Source organism: Pelodiscus sinensis, chromosome 2, assembly GCF_052426305.1.
Source record: "Pelodiscus sinensis isolate ZL-2025 chromosome 2, ASM5242630v1, whole genome shotgun sequence".
In the NCBI taxonomy this organism is placed as follows: domain Eukaryota; kingdom Metazoa; phylum Chordata; order Testudines; family Trionychidae; genus Pelodiscus; species Pelodiscus sinensis.
Window position 1 is genome coordinate 191,690,055 of NC_143053.1, and position 19,018 is coordinate 191,709,072.

A 19,018-nucleotide genomic window follows, 5' to 3' on the forward strand; every position below is an offset into this window, starting at 1 on the left:
AAATAGAATTTATATCATGCCTACAAAAAGAGTTGAAAAGGAATACAGTGTAAATAGATATTTCTGATTGATAGGATATTGAAACATTTACCTGGAACTATCAAACATCATGTTATAAGCATATCAGATTACACAGAACAAAACAGAGAAAATATAAATATTTCTGTTTCTTGCATTTATTTTTTCCTACCAAAGACTTTGAGTTAAAAAGTGAAACTTGCTATATTTACTTGTATCAAATAATATTTTGTTCATGCAAAGAACTAGTTGCTGACTTGCCTCTGTTGATTTATGTTGTCAGTAGACACTAAAACATAAGTTTTTAAAATAGTAGTTTATTTTTTATGGTTTTGTCACATTTCTAGTGTAACCTTTTTAAGGGTATTAGCTGCTATGAAAAGTCAGAAGTAGGGACTAGGCAGAGAAGATCTACATTTGATTTTAATATAGTTGTTTTCATGCCACTTTCTCTTTTCCTTTACAGGATACATACCCAGTTACTTAGACAAGGACGAGCTATGTGTAGTATGTGGTGACAAAGCAACTGGGTATCATTATCGCTGCATCACTTGTGAAGGATGCAAGGTAAATAGCCAGGGCGGGAAGCTGGGACCTAGAAATGGTGCTCGAGTTCATGTTCCAATGTCATAAAAGCAACTGTACTTGGCTGTCATATAAAACATAAAAGCACATTAGGAGAGAACAGAAACCTCTGTTAAGCACAATACTCAGTGGCTACGTCTACACTGGCCCCTTTTCCGGAAGGGGCATGTAAATTTCAGCAGTCGTCGTAGGGAAATCCGCGGGGGATTTAAATATCCCCCGCGGCATTTAAATAAAAATGTCCGCCGCTTTTTTCCGGCTTTTAAAAAAGCCGGAAAAGAGCGTCTACACTGGCCCCGATCCTCCGGAAAAAGCGCCCTTTTCCGGAGGCTCTTATTCCTACTTCGAAGGTAATTACCTGACTTCGAAGTAGGAATAAGAGCCTCCGGAAAAGGGCGCTTTTTCCGGAGGATCGGGGCCAGTGTAGACGCTCTTTTCCGGCTTTTTTAAAAGCCGGAAAAAAGCGGCGGACATTTTTATTTAAATGCCGCGGGGGATATTTAAATCCCCCGCGGATTTCCCTACGACGATAGGTGAAATTTACATGCCCCTTCCGGAAAAGGGGCCAGTGTAGACGAGCCCAGTGTGTCTGGTTGTGTAACTGATACTTATATGCATCGGGTATGGGTATAAGGTGTATTTTTGCAGATGGCTTACAATTAAAAAGAGGACACTACCATAGTATGTTTCTAACTTAACTTTTAGGAGTTTGTTTTGTATTTTTAAAAATCTCTTTGACTAGGTTCTTACATGTTGCAAAACAATATACTTCCATTGACTTCTGTGAAGTTGTGCTATTTCACGCCAGGAAAGAACCTCACTGGGTGGCATGAATTATTTTTGAAAATTGCCAGTATTCCTGTGTCTCTCTTAATTATTGTAAAAAAGAAAAGCTAACAAACACACAAAAGCCCCACGCAGGTACATGTAAATACAACACAAAGTATTTTAGAATCTATTGCCACTAAACATGATGCTTTTTTCTTTTCCTATTTTACCTTTTATATCATGACTAATCAAATATAGTTTAAACCATGAGCTATATTTATAAAATTATATGAACAATTGTTTGTTAGTTTTAAATAAAGACAGAGATTGTTTCAGGCAAACAAATGGGGAAAAACAGCATGGTTCAGACATGTCCTTTTAAAAGAACTCCTTCACTGCAGTGAATTCAATGAAAGAGCACTAGATCCTGTAACCAAGATATTCCCTTCCTGCAGAAAAGGAATCATTTTAAGAAGACAAGACTACACGGTACATACTCTCGTGTCATACAAAGAGATAGGTACTTCCCATGTTCTCCCCAAAACATGTAGAGTATTTGGATCTAAACTTTAGAGTCCCATGTTTATCAAGAGGTGAATGGATAGATAAATAGATGGATAGATGTACATTTTTATTCACTTTTTGGATTTTAACACCATTCACATTGGTAATTACCTGACTAAGAAGAGTATGTGTGTTAATTTCCACAAACCAACATCAGCGGCTCATACGGAGGGCAAGGTCTGTCTATTCAACATTATCACACATGTTGTGTTAACTAACTTGTAGTAAAGTTATATGGAGACAAGTCCGCTTTTAGTGTTCACACAAGTTAACAAGCTGAGTTAAAGAGTAGGCTTCCCCCTAACTTTAACTCAACCTGCTCTCTCCTGTGAATGCTACAAACTGCCTTGACTTCCCTAGGGTTTTACTTGAGTTAGCTATCTTGAGTTAAGAACACACCTTTTCCCTTGTGTCTTTGAACTGAAAAGACTACTCGTGGGATAAAATCCTGGCTCTTCTGATTTTCAATCCACTGTACCTGAAGTTAAACTTGTGTGCAGGTTTTTGCAGGGTCAGACCCTAAAACTATATATTCCCAGCAGTAAAAGAGCCACAACAAAGCTACAGGCAGCAGAGCTGACAGAACTCGCCAGGTTCCTCAGCAAGACCAGGAGCTCTGCGTCCCCAGAAAGAGTGGGGCCTTTACCAGAAGAGGTGGGTCTGGAACTAGGCAAACCTCTACACTGCTCAGAGAGTGCCACACCTCCACAGGTAGCCCTCAGTGCTTTTCAGAGCATACAGTGCGGTGCTTCAACAACAATGTAAAGGGCCGACAGCTCCAGGTGCTGCCACTGGCTTCATAGCAACAGTGGTGGCCAGGAGTAACAGGCCCTTTAGTATCGCTGTGGCCCATTTTCCCCTTTGTTCCCCCACTCCTGATGGCAGAGGGCCTAGCCACAGTTGACCTGGTCAGCAGTGTAAACTTGGGTTTAGAAGTCTTGGGCTGCATGGCTAAAAATTGCAGTCTAGACATTTGAATTTGGGATGGAGACTAAGTTCAGAGTGGGTCCCAGAGCCATGCCCCAACATCTACCCTGCAATTTATAGCCCCAAGCCCTAATTGAGTGGGGTTCTGAGACTTGCTGCCCCAGGTTTTTTATATCCATAATGTGCATAGTAGATAGAGGGGGGCCCAAACTGTTCTCAGACTCTGGTTAGATTTGGAACCATAGTTATCTTACTTTGCTCCCGTCTTGATTTCCTCTACTGTAGTTGCACACCCTTCTAGGACCTGATCCTGCTGTGTCTCAAATCAATAACAAAGCTCCTGTTGACAGCAGATGCAGGTCCTTAACTTTCAGAGAGAAGGCTGTATCTGATTTCTCTAGAAATCAGATCCTTAGCTAATATAAATCATTGACATCAATTTATGCCAGCTGGCCCCAAATTCATACTGCAATTGGTGGTGATAATCTTTGTCCTGATGTGTAGCATAGGTAAGTGTGTACTCATTTCTTCAGCTTTATAGGCCACTTGAATTTTGTGGGTTCAATATTTAAACTTGAGCTCAAAACTTCTGATGGGCACGTTTTGTTTGGTTCTGGCAAAATGCTACTGCCACATCTGTTTTGTGTTTAATTTGTGTTTAACCTTAATTACTTTCACGCAAGCATCTTGCACACAAGCAGATGTTTCCCTTTAGTCATAAATACAGTAATTCCTCATTTAACACTATAAATATGTTTCAGAAAATGATCGTGGTAAGAGAAAACGTGTTATGTGGGGCAATTTTCCCATTGAAAATAATGGAAAAGGTGGGGGTTGCGTTTCAAGCTATGGTATCTGTTGGGACCGGGACATAAGGTTGGGAGAGAAAGGGGACTGGGTTACAGCAGGGAGGGGAAGTGTTTGGCTCTGGGGAAGGGAAGGGGAGGAGACAGGAGAGGGATTGGGTTGGCAGTATACCCCTGTGACTGTCGGGACCCGCACTGCATCCGGCAAGGGAGGGGTCGTTGGGGAATGATGTGGCGAGCGACAAGCCTTCTGCCGCTTTGCAGGGAGGTGGGGAAAAGCCCCGCGCAGCCACCAGCGATGGTCCGGCTGGGGAAACCCAGCCACTGGCCTGCAAGCAGGGATGGAGGAAAGGGGGCAAAGCATCTGGAGAGGGGGAGTCAGCGGGGAACGGTGCGGCGAGTGGTGAACCCTCCACCACTTTGCAGGGAGGTGGGGGAAGCCCCACACAGCCACCAATGGCCAGCTGGGGAAATGGTGTTATTCCGGGGACAGTCGTGTAATTCAAAAAACGTTCCCCAAAAAAATCGTGCTATTGTGAAAACGTGTTAAGTGGGCATGTGTTAAATGAGGAATTACTGTAAATGTTTTAACTAAATAACCCTTGAAAACAATAGTTTCATTTAGAGATGGTCCTGAATCAAACTCCCAGATTCAAATGCTCTTGGGCTTTGGGAGTTCTGAATCGCAACATGGCTGTAGATCAGAATTCCTTACTTATCCTATGTGTCTGCAGAAGGACTCATCGAAAACACTAGCTCTGAACATGCTTTGTCAGTGCTTCAGAATCTGAGTTTAGATGTAAATACTACAATTGGTACTACTCTATTAATAAGAGGCAAAGCTAGCAGCCTACATCTGAATAGTACTCCATTTGCATTTGGATCTGAATTTTACATCTCAGGTCTCTCTCTCTAGTTTTAATACTAGGGAGAAATGTTCCATGAAACTCAAGAGAGTAAGGAACTTATACTAGAAGGCTGATGTACTAAAACTTTGTGACACAAAATATTCCATCTTGGATACATATTTACATCAATACCAAGTTCAAGTACCTTGGAGTGCCAAAAAATACAGAACATTAATGCCTTCTGAATTTTGTTTCCCACTTAGGGATTTTTTAGAAGAACCATTCAGAAGAATCTCCATCCAACCTATTCCTGTAAATATGAAGGAAAATGTGTAATAGATAAAGTAACAAGAAACCAGTGTCAAGAATGTCGCTTCAAAAAATGTATCTATGTTGGCATGGCAACAGATTGTAAGTAGATTTCTTTTTTTCTTTTAATTTTGCTGTTCATTTAAAATGTGTTGATTTGTAAAGATTGCTTGAACAGAACAGAGCCACCAACAGTTTTTCCCTTTTACAGTGTAGTGACTGGAAAATATATTTGTTATTTTCCCAAACTATTTCTGTCATAGGGCAGTAATACTTTGTTTACTTTTAACAGCTTGGGCCTTTCCTGGGCCTTAGCCATGTTGTGTAAGGATATTTTCTAGTGTGGGAGAGGGAATCCATTTGGATAGATGCCTTGCAGGAAAAACATCATGTTTAGAAATTTCTGGAGAATGTGAAGTTGAATTTCTGTGTGTGAGTCATCCTGCAGTTGTTTGTTTTATTTTTAGCCATAAAGACTGTATGTACCGAGAGAGAGTGCTACTCGAATTCTGGAGAACCAGGACATATGGCTGCAAGATTAACCCTTCAGGGGCTTTTTTTTCTATCATTGCACAGGGGATTTACACCATAACATCCATTAGTATAAATGGGAGTAACTTACATGAATCTCACTGTGTATTAGTTCATGATTGTTATTAGTTCAATCTCCTGCAGAAAAACAAAGCAAGAAAAAAAAACCCTTAAGGAGAATTTATAGAACTAAAATGTTCTAAGTTTGTTTGTACTAATAGGAATTATTATGTTTTGTATATATATAGAAGCGGAGACACGTTGACTTTTCGTGTCATTTCGTCATTCCCAGTAAAAATAGAATGAGAGGAGATTGGGTGGCTCTAAGCCACCAGTTCACATCCAGCCCAGACTAGCAGAGACCAAAAGTGATGTTTTGGTCTGTTTAGTGGCTATCGAAAATGAGATAGTAATCACAGTTTAGTTCCTGCTGACAGATGTCAAAACCACCATTAGCTGGTAGTACATATGGAGGAGTGAACGAGCACAACAGCCAAACTCTCCCTCCACCAGCAGAGGTGAACTTTCCAGTTCCGAACTGTTCTATGTTACTGGGACAAGGCACGGGAAGCATTTCTGCTCCCTGTGCGGTACCTGATACGGACAAAGCTTGCTCTCTTTGGCAACTTGAATAGTTCAATTTTCTTAACTGGGACAACTCACGTGAGTAGGGGAAGGAGGATTTTGCTATCTGTCGATAAACAGAGGTGTTCCATCTCTATGGCTGACTGATGTCTCACTAGTAACAGAAAATAATAAACGACAGGAATATGCGTGAGGGGAATTGTTAGTGGTTTAAATTTACATGACCAAATAATATTCTAGGTGTATTCACAGAGCGTTGTCTACCTTTACACTATTATATTCTTACTTCACATTTGACTCCATCTCAGTTTATGAGACTGTAACATGAGCATTTGCTTGGCTATTTAATGGTTTTTTTTTTTAATTTTCTTTCTGAAGGAAAAAAAGACCCCTTTCTTGGAATACACTAACAAGTAGATGGGAGAGGGCGGGGGGGTCCAATGAATTTACTCTCACTCTTGTATAGTTTTACAGTCTGTGAACAGTCCCATTAAGAGTAATAGGACTCCACTGAAGACAGTGGCACTACTCAGTGCATAAAGCTAAGCACATATGTAAGTAAATCATTCAGGATCTAACAAGAGTAAGTGTGGGGTAAGAAAGACTAGCCATGCTTTCTACTAGGCTGGCTGATAGACCTCTTCATCAATTGCCTTGTTGAGTTGTTTATAGTTCTCTCAGCAGGTCAGACTAAAATTCGGACAAGCCCAAGAGCAGCCTTCCATTTTGTTACTTTTTATTTTGTTGTTTATTGCTGACAGTGGTGCTGGATGACAGCAAGCGGTTAGCAAAAAGGAAGCTGATAGAAGAAAACCGAGAGAAAAGGCGTCGGGAGGAGCTACAAAAAACAGTTGGGCACAAACCCGAGCCAACAGATGAAGAATGGGAGCTGATCAAAATTGTCACTGAAGCACATGTGGCCACCAATGCACAAGGAAGTCACTGGAAACAAAAAAGGAAATTTCTGGTAGGAACTATAGTCTTTTACTCTACTTTTCTTGCTAGTTTCTTTTCTTTTATTATTTTATTCCCCCATGAACCTCTTCCCAGCACTATCATCCCCGGGCAGGGTTTTCCTTCAAATTTGTTTCTTGACTGGTTAATCTGTATGAAAATCATATGCATAGCTGCAAAAATGAGCCGTGGATATGAGCCTGCATTGACATCCGCGGATGTGGATACCCGCAGATATAAAATGGGCATTGACATCCGTGGATTTGCAGAATTGTAGATACAAAATGTGTATCCGAATCCACATCTATATCTGAAAAAATGATCTGTGGCTATCCCCATCCACATCAATGGAGGTGGATACCCATGGATATAAAGTGGATATCTGCAGATTTGCAGAGTTTTACATCTTACCTTCATAATTAGTGGGTGCCAACTTCTGGTCAGCTGATCAAACTATACAACTACAATAGGTAGCAGAGTGATACTGAGTAACTGACAAAGCAGTTGGATCCCACTGTTTTGGTAGAACAAGGAAAAATAAAAAGTATATCTTTATATTATGGACTCCTTGTACGCTGGAGCCCATAATATAAATAATGTCTCTGCGTGTGCATGTACATTTGTCCAAGTATGGATTGATGTCCAACATGGTTTCATGTTGTGAATAAAAACCATTTTTTCAGGTAACTCAAAAATCAGATTTTTTTTAAATTTGGTTTTATTAACCTCTTTTTTAAAATGAATACATTTATTTAAACCAAAATAATATGCTGGAAGAAGGATTTAATTTTAGCAAAAACAGGATAATACATATACTGCATCACTGGGATTGCAAAATATAGAAGGTCCCTGGGGAGCTTTTCAGGTAAAGTTCCGTCTATTAAATAATCTATCTCTGTGGTTCAGCCTAGAGAATAAAAAGACGTTTTTGATGCTTGGCCCTTAAAAAAGGTTTGTTTCATTTTTTGATTATTTTGCTGAGTTTGATTTGTAAAGGAAATTAATGCAACATACTAAACACTCCTGAAGCACACAAGAGCAATTAAAGTCCTACGTCATAAATACCAAAAGCCTTCAAATTAAAGGGAAACCTACCTCAATCCAAGTTGGTTATCCGTGAGTACAGACACCGACAGCATACTCCGCTGCACAAATCTTGAGCTATTGCTAAACCCACTACAGAGAGTTTTCTATTTTCGACTGATCTTTTTTTGTTATTTACTTACTTCAAACTGTGGTTCACACATTTCTATATGTACAGTCACACACTGTTGTGTGAGGACATAATGAAGATAACACAAAAAGAATAGTCACAAAGACAGAGAATAAAGCAAAAAAGTGACACAGTTGTTTTTGAAATTACTATCTTGCAAAGTTTGTGATTTGATTTGATTTGATTTGATTTGATTTGATTTGATTTGATTTGATTTGATTTAAAAGGGCAAGAGCATGGATACTGTGTACTAATTCCCCCCCTAACCTCAATTGCATTAATATGTTGGGTTACATAGCATGTGGTTTTCCTAATTCTTTCCAAATCAGATGCTTATGTGCTCTATACAGAGCACCAGTTGTCTTCTGAAGGAAGTTAGATTTTGACTTTGACTGATGGCAGAACTGTAGGAAAATCTTTGACATTTTGCTTTTAAAAAAAATTCCTAAGCCCATATTATTTATATGATTCAAATAGCAGTTTCCACCCCTGTTCAAAGGGACTTCAGTAAATTTCATACACCTTGAAAGTCTTGAAGGAGTTCTTCTCTGACTCCTGTACAATTTTTAACTTAGTAATGTGAACAAAATGCTCTGTTCACTTATAGTTTGGCAGGTCTTTTGTAATTGCAAAGCCTTGAATACGTAGAGGTGGGGTTAAACAGAACAAAATATAAAAAACAGCAAATAGCCTAGTAGCACCTTAGAGACTAACAAAATATGTAGATGGTATCATGAGTTTACCATCTACATTCTTTGTTCGTCTTTAAGGCGCTACTAGACTATTTGTTGTTTTTTAAGTTTTTCCTATTACAGACTAACTCAGCTACCCCTCTGAAGTTTTGGAACAAAATATGTAAGTCTAAATATATCTGGGGGGAAATTCACCCCGTGCAGGGTTTCAGTTTAAAGCATGCACATCATATAAACCCCACTTAAAGCCTCAAAATAGGATTTACATTCTGCATAAGTCTTGTGCTGAAGCTTGCAGAGAAACAAATTTCAGTCTAAATGAGCAACTGTTCAGGGAGTTTTTATTTGATCCAAACTAGTTCCCATTTCAGTCCCAATCATGTTAGCTCAGCTCTGAAAATAAGGCTTGGTGTTTGGCTTGTACTCTTTGTGATGTTATAACATTGTAACACTGGGTAGGCCAAGGAGCACAATCCTTTGTGTGCCGAGCATCTTGTAGAAGATAATGACTATCTTCAATGTCCATTGGTTTCAAGGGACAGTGTGAGTGCTAAACAGTAGAAGAGAGTAGGATCAGTACTAAATTTCCATGCAGAAACACCTTAACTTCCCTCATGATATGTGCCTAGACTAAGCAGGCAAATGCATGTGTAAAATATGCAGCTGCCCATACAAAATGGGTAGTGGTATGCTAATCACCCATTTATTTATGTAATCACTATTTTACAGACAGATGCACATTTTATGGCCTGTTTTAGAGACAGTGCCTCTATAGGTCCTACATAAATAATAGTTAATATTATTGTTTAATTTCATAGAAACAGAGTGCTAGACTTTATATATAATCCCTACCATATTATAAGAATTTACAAAGATTATTTGAATGAAACAAATTTTCTCTTTTAATGTATTTCTTAATATCCTTAGCCTGAAGATATTGGGCAAGCACCAATGGTTAATGCCCCAGAAAGTGGAAAAGTGGATTTAGAAGCCTTCAGCCAGTTTACAAAAATTATTACACCAGCAATTACAAGAGTGGTGGATTTTGCCAAAAAGTTGCCTATGTTTTGTGAGGTAAGACATTTTTCTCTTGCTTTGCTCCATACCATTCAAAACACAACTCTCAAGAGAAACAATAAAAATTAGTATCAATGTAACATGAAAATACATAAAATTATATCTGAGTCTCATAAAATCCCTCCACTTCCTGTTGACCTGAGCCAAGTAAGAATGAAGTGAAGAGGTAAGACCTTACCAATAAATTCATTTTGGTTTAAATCAGATGAGAATTAAAAACAAAAATAGACAGTATAATATAATGTTGGTGTCATTTAGTTTCCTGTTCCCTATGATGAATCAAATCCTCATTTTTGTGGTTTTGTTTGGGCAAATTCAATAAATCTTCCTAAGGAAAGTCACTTAAGCACTTACATAAGTTTAAGAAAATACTTAAGGTCCATTAACCCAGCAGTGCTTAAGCACATGCCTAAAGGCAAGCATTTACTTAAGTGCCTTCCTGTTAAGCATGTGTTTGAAGTGCCTCTCTGAATCCAGGACTAAGACACCTCTCTCACTGGTTCATCTGTACTGGATGGGATGTCAGCAAAACCCCAGGCCCCAATCTGTCCCCTCACACATTATCACAAGTAAAATGTAAGTCTGATGGACATTCCAAGAGAGTGGAGGCAACTAACAATGCTTCACTCCATAAAGATATTCAAATGTATGACACACTGTGAGAGGAATATTTAATATGAAATATTAGTGTAATTAGGGCATGCGTAGGCCCTATTTTGATCTCACATTGGTGCACATTGGGAATGAATGTAAATTTGAAAGCAGTAGAAAATGGATGTTCTCTTTACTTTAAAAAATGTTAATTCTGGGCTGAACTGACTGGAAAATAACCTTGATATTTGAGAGTCTCCTGGGATCCACAACCCTGGAAGTTGTGCAGCAGCGGAGCCTCCTTACTTTCCCTTCCTGCAGAACAGCACTTGACCTCACTGTTTATATGTCCAGAGAATGACCTTGAAAATGACAATGAGCCTACTCAAGGAGATCATCTGAAATCCAGCCATGGGAATCACTTCTTCCTCCACAGACTGAACATAAGTCTGGGGAGGAGTGAAAGGCAGGCCCATCATTGCACTCTTTGCTAGCTGACAGCTCAATCTTTAAGGTTAGTCAAGGAGAGCAGATATGTTGGGTAATCCCCTTTGCCTCCTCTGGCACCCACAAAACGATGTAGTAAGTATCAGTAACTGGCGCAATGTATATAGCTCCCCCTAGCGAATCTGAGGATTGGCTCTGTCAGCCAGGAAAGCATGAAATAACAGTCAAGTATGAAGGTTTTAAAATACAAAGGAGGCGCCTGCAGCTCTCCAGTGTTTGAGGGGGAGAGTTTTCTGCATCAATTTACTGTTTGCAGGGAAAAGTTGCAGGGACATTCCAGGGCAGTCTTTTTAATGATCAGACCTAGTCCATCAGAAAACAGACTGCAGTGCCCATCTGACATCTCTGACCCTTCCTGGCCACACAGGGCCCACATGCTTCACAGTTGAAGCAAGTGGAAAGAATGAAGAAAATGAGTCAGGAGTTGTGGGACATGACCTTTGTGTGCTACACACTTTTGTAGGTCAGGCCTTCCTAGCAGCTGAGCCATCTTTTGAACTTTATTCCTGCAGACACCAGTATCTGACAATAGAATGCGAAACAATTAACAGTGAATACAAGGACGGGGAGAGCTGCCTTCTCATGTGGCCACAGATGTGGAATAAAGACATGGAAATGGCAAACGTTAGTACTTATTTAAAAGGGGCATAGCCTGGCTAAAACGTTTTACTTGTTTAAAAATACATATTTCTTTACTTCGGTTACACATAACCCTGCATGGGCCAGACTTTGGCTATGAGTCAGTTTGTGAGGAAAAACATTACCTTCCCCTATAAATCCCTGCACAAAGTTCAGACACAATCACAGTCCTGGGGCTGGAGCTTACAGTGCAGCTAATTTCTGCAGAAAAGAAAGAACAAGGAAGGTCCACAGCCTTTTCCCTCATGCCTTTGCTTGCTGCAAGAGGTAATGCACATAGTGTTTTTATTGTTTCCCTATTGCACTTCTTTCAGTTAGGATAATGAAAATAGCCTGGGCAAGCTGCTAGTCAGTTCCAGTTTCAGGGGCTAGTGGCATGGTATCACAGTTGTCAATGGCCCCAGTTTGCCTAAGAGTTTTGCCAATGCAATTTGAGGTCACTTCAGTCCCCAAATCAACTTGTGAGCAGCCAAGTTCACTTCTGTGGCCATCGGGGGCACAATGATAGGAGTTCATCATTCACAGTCAACTGGGGTATGGCTAGACTGCATCCCTCTGTCGGCAGAGGGATGTAGATTAGGCAGGTTGACATTGCAAATGAGGCAGGGATTTAAATATCCCGTGCCTAATTTGCATACAAATGGCCACCGCGTTTTGCCAACTCAGCACTTTGTCGGCAAAAAGTGGCAGTCTAGAGGGGGATCTGTCGAGAAAGAAAGCCTTTTTCGACAGATCCCTCATGCCTTCTGAGACTTTTTGCTGACAAAAATGCTGCGGCCATTTGTATGCAAATTAGGCATGGGATATTTAAATTCCTGCCTCATTTGCAATGTCGACCTGCCTAATCTGCATCCTTCTGCCAACAGAGAGATGCAGTCTAGACATCCCCCTGGAGCTGAAGCCCCAGTCTCTACTGGGCATATGTTGCTGCTGGAAGAGGAGCGTCCTGATAAAACTGCCCACATCAGCTGCAGCCTGGAAAGCCCACACTCCATGCAGGCTAGGAGGAAGCCAGGTCTGTCAGGCTGGCTCATTGCATACACAGGTCGTATCCAAGTCCTGCCCAGCAATAAGGAGATAGGTGAGAAAATAGGGAAGCAGTTATGAATGGAAAAGAAGGGTAAGAACTGGAGAGAGTAAAAAAAGAGAGCAATGGACAGGCATGGAAGAGTAGAGATGGGGAAGAATAGAGCTAGGAGCGAATGGAGGAAAGGAATTTTCCATTGTTGCGCACTGGGCTCCAGCCGCTAGGAGGTCACATGCTTTCTATGCCCACCTTTCTCCCCCTTTTTAGGGGAAAGACAGTCAAAAGACACAAGCCCCTAAGACTTTTCAGAATGCTCTGTCGACTTCCATCAGATCCCACCATGATATGCTAAAGGATGCAGGCTACTACATGCACTTAGGGTGTTTGTTTCTTTAAGAAAAACAAAATTGTCATTTAAAAAAATAAGTCAAGGAACCATGTTTATTGGTCTTCAGTTTATTTGTAAAAAAAACCTTATTTTTTACAAAACCTACTCTTTGGACCCTATTTAACCCAGCAGTATCCCTTGGCCAATGGCATGTTTCCTTCAGGATTATGGGAAATGGTTAAAGTAAAAAAACCAACATAATATCTTGACATGAATCAGAATCAGATTTTCTCCCTTCTAGAACCCAATTTTGGATTTAGCTTCATTGTCACATAATTATGTACGTCACATTTGCTGTTGACTTACAGTGATATCTTCAAAACAGTCTTGGAAATTTCACTCTTCTTTCATTATCATATATTTCTATAGCTAGACAGATTTCTAGAAATGATAAAAGGGGCACCTATTCCTACTGTGCAGGCACCCTAGCAATAACATACATACAACCTAAATGTAGCAATTCAGGAACAACCTTTCAATAAACCCTGCTCAAAGAGTTCCCCATCTTTGGCATTACAATTTCCAGTTGCTCTGTACACTCCTTCCCATCATTTGCAAGCCCTGGGGAAACAACATTCCTTGAAGAAAGATAATAATTCAAATTCTGCTGTTGTTCACACCAGCATACATTGGAGTAACACCAGTAAAGGCAACTGAGGGCTTGTTCCCACTTACCTGGAGATTGATGCTCTGGAGATCGATCTCCCAAGGTTTGATGCAGTGAGTTTAATATGGACTTGCTAAATGGACCACTGATGGTGTCCTAGTCAATCCCGGTACTCCAGTGGGTCACAAAGAGTAAGGGAAGTCGACGGGAGAGTTTCTCCCATCAAACTCCTGCAGTGGGAACACTGTAGAAATTCAACCTAAGGAATGTCAACTCCAGCTATGCTATTCTCATATCTAGAGTTGAATATCTTAGGTTGACTTCCTTCCATAGTGTAGACATGGCCTGCATTATATTCCGATAGCTAAAAGTAGAATTTGGCTGATTGTCCCTTATTAAATGCTGATATTGATGGTTTCCAGAATATTACAGGGGGATGTTTCAAAAGTGATTCAGGGAATAAGAAGCACAAATACCATTCATTTAGGCATTTTTTTAAAAATCTCCCATGGAGACATTTTTTCACTTCTTTTACTAAAAACCAGTCCACAATTATGAATCTTCCCGTGTGTAATCTCCCCTTCTCCCCCATTCCTGGGTCAGGAAAGTAAGAGGTGCAGTATTGTTGAAACCAAAGAAACAGTTGATAATATTAACTAGTTGATCAAATGCTTTGCAAATGGAAAGTGATATTATGAAAACGTATTGGATTAGGTTTTCAAACCTGCACAGCAGCCCTCATTGAGAACAGCACTTCTGAAAATCTGATCCCTTCACTGCAGCTGAGGTTTTTATGAAACTCTGACCCATTAGTACTTCATTATAATGATATGATATGTTAATTTCCAGTTGGAATTGGGTAGAATGAACCTAGTCAAGGGGATGGCAAAATATAGAATCATAGAATACTAGGACTGGAAGGGACCTCGAGAGGTCATAACGTCCAGTCCCCTACCCCCATGGCAGGACCAAATACTGTCTAGACCATCCCTGATAGACATTTATCTAACCTACTCTTAAATATCTCCAGAGATGGGGATTCCACAACCACCCTGGGCAATTTATTCCAGTGTTTAACTACCCTGACAGGAACTTTTTCCTAATGTCCAACCTAAACCTTCCTTGCTGCAGTTTAAGACCATTGCTTCTTGTTCTATCCTCAGAGGCCAAGATGAACAAGCTTTCTCCCTCCTCCTTATGACACCCTTTTAGATACCTGAAAACGGCTATCATGTCCCCCCTCAATCTTCTCTCTTCTAAACTAAACAAACCCAATTTTTTCACCCTTCCTTCATAGGTCATGTTCTCTAGATCTTTAATCATTCTTGTTGCTCTTCTCTGGACCCTCTCCAATTTCTCCATATCTGTTTTGAAATGTGGTGCCCAGAACTGGACACAATACTCCAACTGAAGTCTAACCAGCACAGAGTAGAGTGGAAGAATGACTTCTCATGTCTTGCTCACAACACACCTGTTAATGCATCTAGGATACTAGATGGTTAGCTTTGGCGATTTGTCATTCATACTCAATTGTTAATCGTGTATTTAACACCTGTGGATGTTTATTGAGAGTACCCGTGCATGGATATTGTTGTGTTTCAGAACTAAGATTTCTTGAAAACCCTGGTTAGTGCAGATTGTTCTATTATCATTTGTAATCTCTGCAGCTGCCATGTGAAGACCAGATCATCCTTTTGAAAGGCTGCTGTATGGAGATTATGTCCCTCCGAGCAGCAGTGCGCTATGACCCCGAAAGTGAGACTTTAACATTAAATGGGGAGATGGCAGTGACAAGGGGCCAACTGAAAAATGGGGGTCTCGGCGTAGTGTCTGATGCCATCTTCGACCTGGGCATGTCGCTTTCTTCATTTAATCTCGATGACACAGAGGTCGCCCTGCTCCAGGCTGTGCTGCTCATGTCATCAGGTGAGAATAAGAACATATTGTGCACCAGCAGAGTTTTTATAACCATCCCTGGTTCATAGTCTGAATCATTGTCTCTGCCGCAAATCTCTCTCTCTAAGAGAAATACAGAAGGGATTTTAAATGTGGGCGCACTGGCTGAGACATCGCTAGAATGATGCAGCTGAAGTGCTTTGTTCCTGAATCCCCTTGGGGCTAAGAAACCATGTGGAGAACCATGACAAAACCCCATATAATAGATAAAGGTGGGCTTGGTTTCAGACCATGTCAAATACAGTGTAGAGGTCTGAGGTGGATTGATTGCGGGAAAGAGATTAGTGATGTAGCTTAGTCTGGGCCAATATTCCCTAACTTACAAACAGAGAGCCCAGCATCAGCCATCCACAGGGTAAGTACTCTAAGGTTATGTCTATACAACACTGTTATTCTGAAATAGCATGTCCGCGTCTACACTACCAGCAGTTATTTTGACATAATGTCAAGCTGGAGGACTTCTTACTCCAACTCCTGTAACTCTCATTTTACGAGGAGTAAGGGAAGTCAGAGGAAGAGTGCTCTACCTTAGACTTTCTGCTGTGTAGACAGCGCCAAAAGCCAAAATAAGCTATTTTAACTTCAGCTACGCAACTGACGTAGCTCAAGTTGCATAGCTTATTTTGGCTTTAGCCCTGCTGTGTAGACATGCCCTAAATGTTCCAGCCCAGAGTGCTGTAACGTACAGGATTGGGAATATGGTTCATGAGCATTGCAAGTTGGCCATGAATCTATTTTGATTTATCGGTTCATGCCTAGTAATACTGTTTGCTCATGGGAGCCTGTCCCATCAAAACTCTGTGTCAGTGCTGTAGGCACATAGTGCTTTCAGTGAGCTGATATAGACGATTTCACTTTGGTTTCCTATGTGTTTCTTGCCTGCCCACCTCAGAGTAATAGTATTACAGTCAGTATAGTGTATAGTAGATATTCACAAGCTCACAAGCTGTGCCAGCCCTACAAGAAGATCTCATTTTTTTGGACAATGACAGACCTGGCAACTTGTGGGGAAGCAGGAATTGAGACCACTTCAAGCACTGAGTAGTGAATGGTACATAAGCAGGGGTTTAAATTGACCTCCCTGATTATTTGTGCTCATTTGACATTACCACTGAAACTCTGCATCTCTGTTTATTTTCCAAAGCCTTGGTATGTAAAAAAGTGGTTTCAGAAAGTTTTTCCATAGGAACTACTTTCCTGAAAATACCTTTTCTCATAAAGAAAGCATATTTATAGCCAGGCTTGTGCATTGATTCAGTGCTGATTTGCAGGGAGGACTACTGTCTGCTGAATCTCCAGTACCACTGAGGGCAGTTCATAGCTTTCGCTAGAGGCCTGCCTACCTTGTGCCTTCCCATGGGATCTTCCTTCTCATTTTTCAGGAATGTAAATCCATGGCCTGTTTTAATTCCTAGGTGCAAGATCCCAGCCAACCTTGTTTGAAAAACTGCAAAAGATTTTGGGTGAAATGAACTTCGTTAGAAAAGAGGTTAATCTGATAGTTAAGTTTAGTCTCCAGAAAGCATGTTATGAATTTGGTTTTTATGTAACTGCATGTTTCCAGTATTCTTACTTGCCTTCTTTGGAATCTCTAGACTTTGCTAATAAACTTAGTCTTGTTTTCACTATAAATATATCTCAGAGCTGTTTTCTTAAGTAAAATACTGGTCCTGATCTGAATCTTATAAGCTGGTGTGCATACTGGTCCCTCATGGACATCAGACAATATATCTTTGAGTAGTCAAGGGCTAGCTATCGCAGTGGAATGCTTCAAAGCAGCTTTGGGATGAGAGTGCAACTATTGTTAATCTGCAAGGCACAGTAAGGTCTGGCATAGTACAAAGGAGAGTCCTTGGGCAACTACAAGGTTGGTGATTCTAGAAAGTTGACATCTAACTAAGCATTCATTACTCAGTACTCAGAAATAGGCCAACCTTCTGTGGCTTGTTTTGCCTCTCTGCTGCTTCCCTGTTGACTTCACCTCTCTTCATTGACTTCGTAAATGGGCATCCTTTGTGTGGGCTTTTAATGCTTGATTTACAACCTGAATGGGAGGCCAGTGAATAAACATCACTTTCTGTAACCGAAAATCAGGGATTTTTTAATCTCTGTTGGAGACTAATACCTCAGTGCAGATTCTACCAGTATATCTTCAGTATCTGTACATGACTTCTTACATAGTCTCTGTACATACTTTACCAAAAAAAAGTATATACAAATATTGGTTACTAAAAACAAAATCAATAACAATTGGCGAATTTTAGTCAGCTTCTGCCTCCAAACCCAGATAAGTGCACCTAAATATAGTATGTAAAAAAATCAAGCAAAATAATTTAAAAATATATAAAAGCACTACTAAAACAAAATTCCACAGTAAATATTTTAAAGCCATGGTTCCAGTTTTATACTTTCCTAACAAGTCAAAAACATTTGTTGTCTGACTGGCTGCTAATAATGTAATTACTTTGCTAAAAAAAACTAGTGCTAGTAGCCCACAAATTAAAAAACTGCAGGGCCCAAAAAGATATTTTAATCACTATAAGCAGAATGTACGGTTAAGTTGCTAACACCTATATGGCTCAATGGACCTTCATTCTAATCAACACACACAAACGTATCTACACTATACAGTCTAACAGACGACATAACTAAAACACAAAACCAATAAACTGAAAACATAAATTTAACCATATCAAAATGTGTTTAAACAATCCATGCAATTAATAATTAACTCTAAACAGCTAATTAAAAAGTACCTGTAATTATTTAGCAAAATTATTTCAAATGGCTTAAGAAATTACAAAACAACAAAACTACATTTCAATATAAAAATGCTCAAGCAATTAAACAGACTAAAAATTGCAAAAAAAAGCTATAAAATCAGCTTTATAAAATCTAAAAATCAAGTAATATACTTACAATAAAGCAAAAAAATCATGTGTTAAAATCAAAATAAACTGGCCCCTGTTCTTCAGTAAATCGCCTAAGCCCATTAGTCTAATGGGTATAATAAGTTTTGCAAATTAAGCTGTTTGCATAAATAATAATGTTTAAATTCTTTCCCAAAAAACTTCCTAAAACCTAAGCATGATGCACTGCTTCACCATCATAATTTTTAACTCACAAAAAATAAAACTCCAGTGTAAGGTTTGGTTTTGTCTGCTTCTAAAAACTTTCAAAGCCCAAATAGTTAAAGCAGTCATAAAAAATACAGCTCTCTTCATAAGCCAATATTTAAAAAAAATTCACTTCCTGCCAACCAATCATAAATCCCTACCAGTAACCCAATAATATCATAAAATGGTATAATAAAAACACCAGCCAAATTTTAAAACCACTACAAAATACCAATTTGTATGCCCACATTCTCCACCAAATATGTTATGCCTATAAGAAGCACACCAGGTTTTTGTTTTTTTAGGGGAA

General features: G+C 39.8%; 1 protein-coding gene across 14 annotated transcripts in view; it reads left to right on the forward strand.

The window, feature by feature from the left end:
• The window catches only part of THRB (thyroid hormone receptor beta), a 293,517-nt gene that overhangs the window by 269,287 nt on the left and 5,212 nt on the right, over positions 1-19,018 (forward strand). For 6 of the 14 annotated variants that reach the window (XM_075922048.2, XM_075922039.2, XM_075922046.2 and 3 more), the window contains 6 exons: positions 485-585; positions 4,780-4,927; positions 6,703-6,908; positions 9,728-9,874; positions 15,304-15,562; positions 17,008-18,528. In XM_075922048.2, the coding sequence (XP_075778163.1) occupies positions 485-585; positions 4,780-4,927; positions 6,703-6,908; positions 9,728-9,874; positions 15,304-15,562; positions 17,008-17,252 (1,106 nt within the window). In that variant the 3' untranslated portion in view covers positions 17,253-18,528. Of the gene's footprint in view, positions 1-484; positions 586-4,779; positions 4,928-6,702; positions 6,909-9,727; positions 9,875-15,303; positions 15,563-17,007; positions 18,529-19,018 lie in introns of those variants that run through there. The other 8 variants (XM_075922041.2, XM_075922036.2, XM_075922038.2 and 5 more) reach the window with 2 other exon arrangements.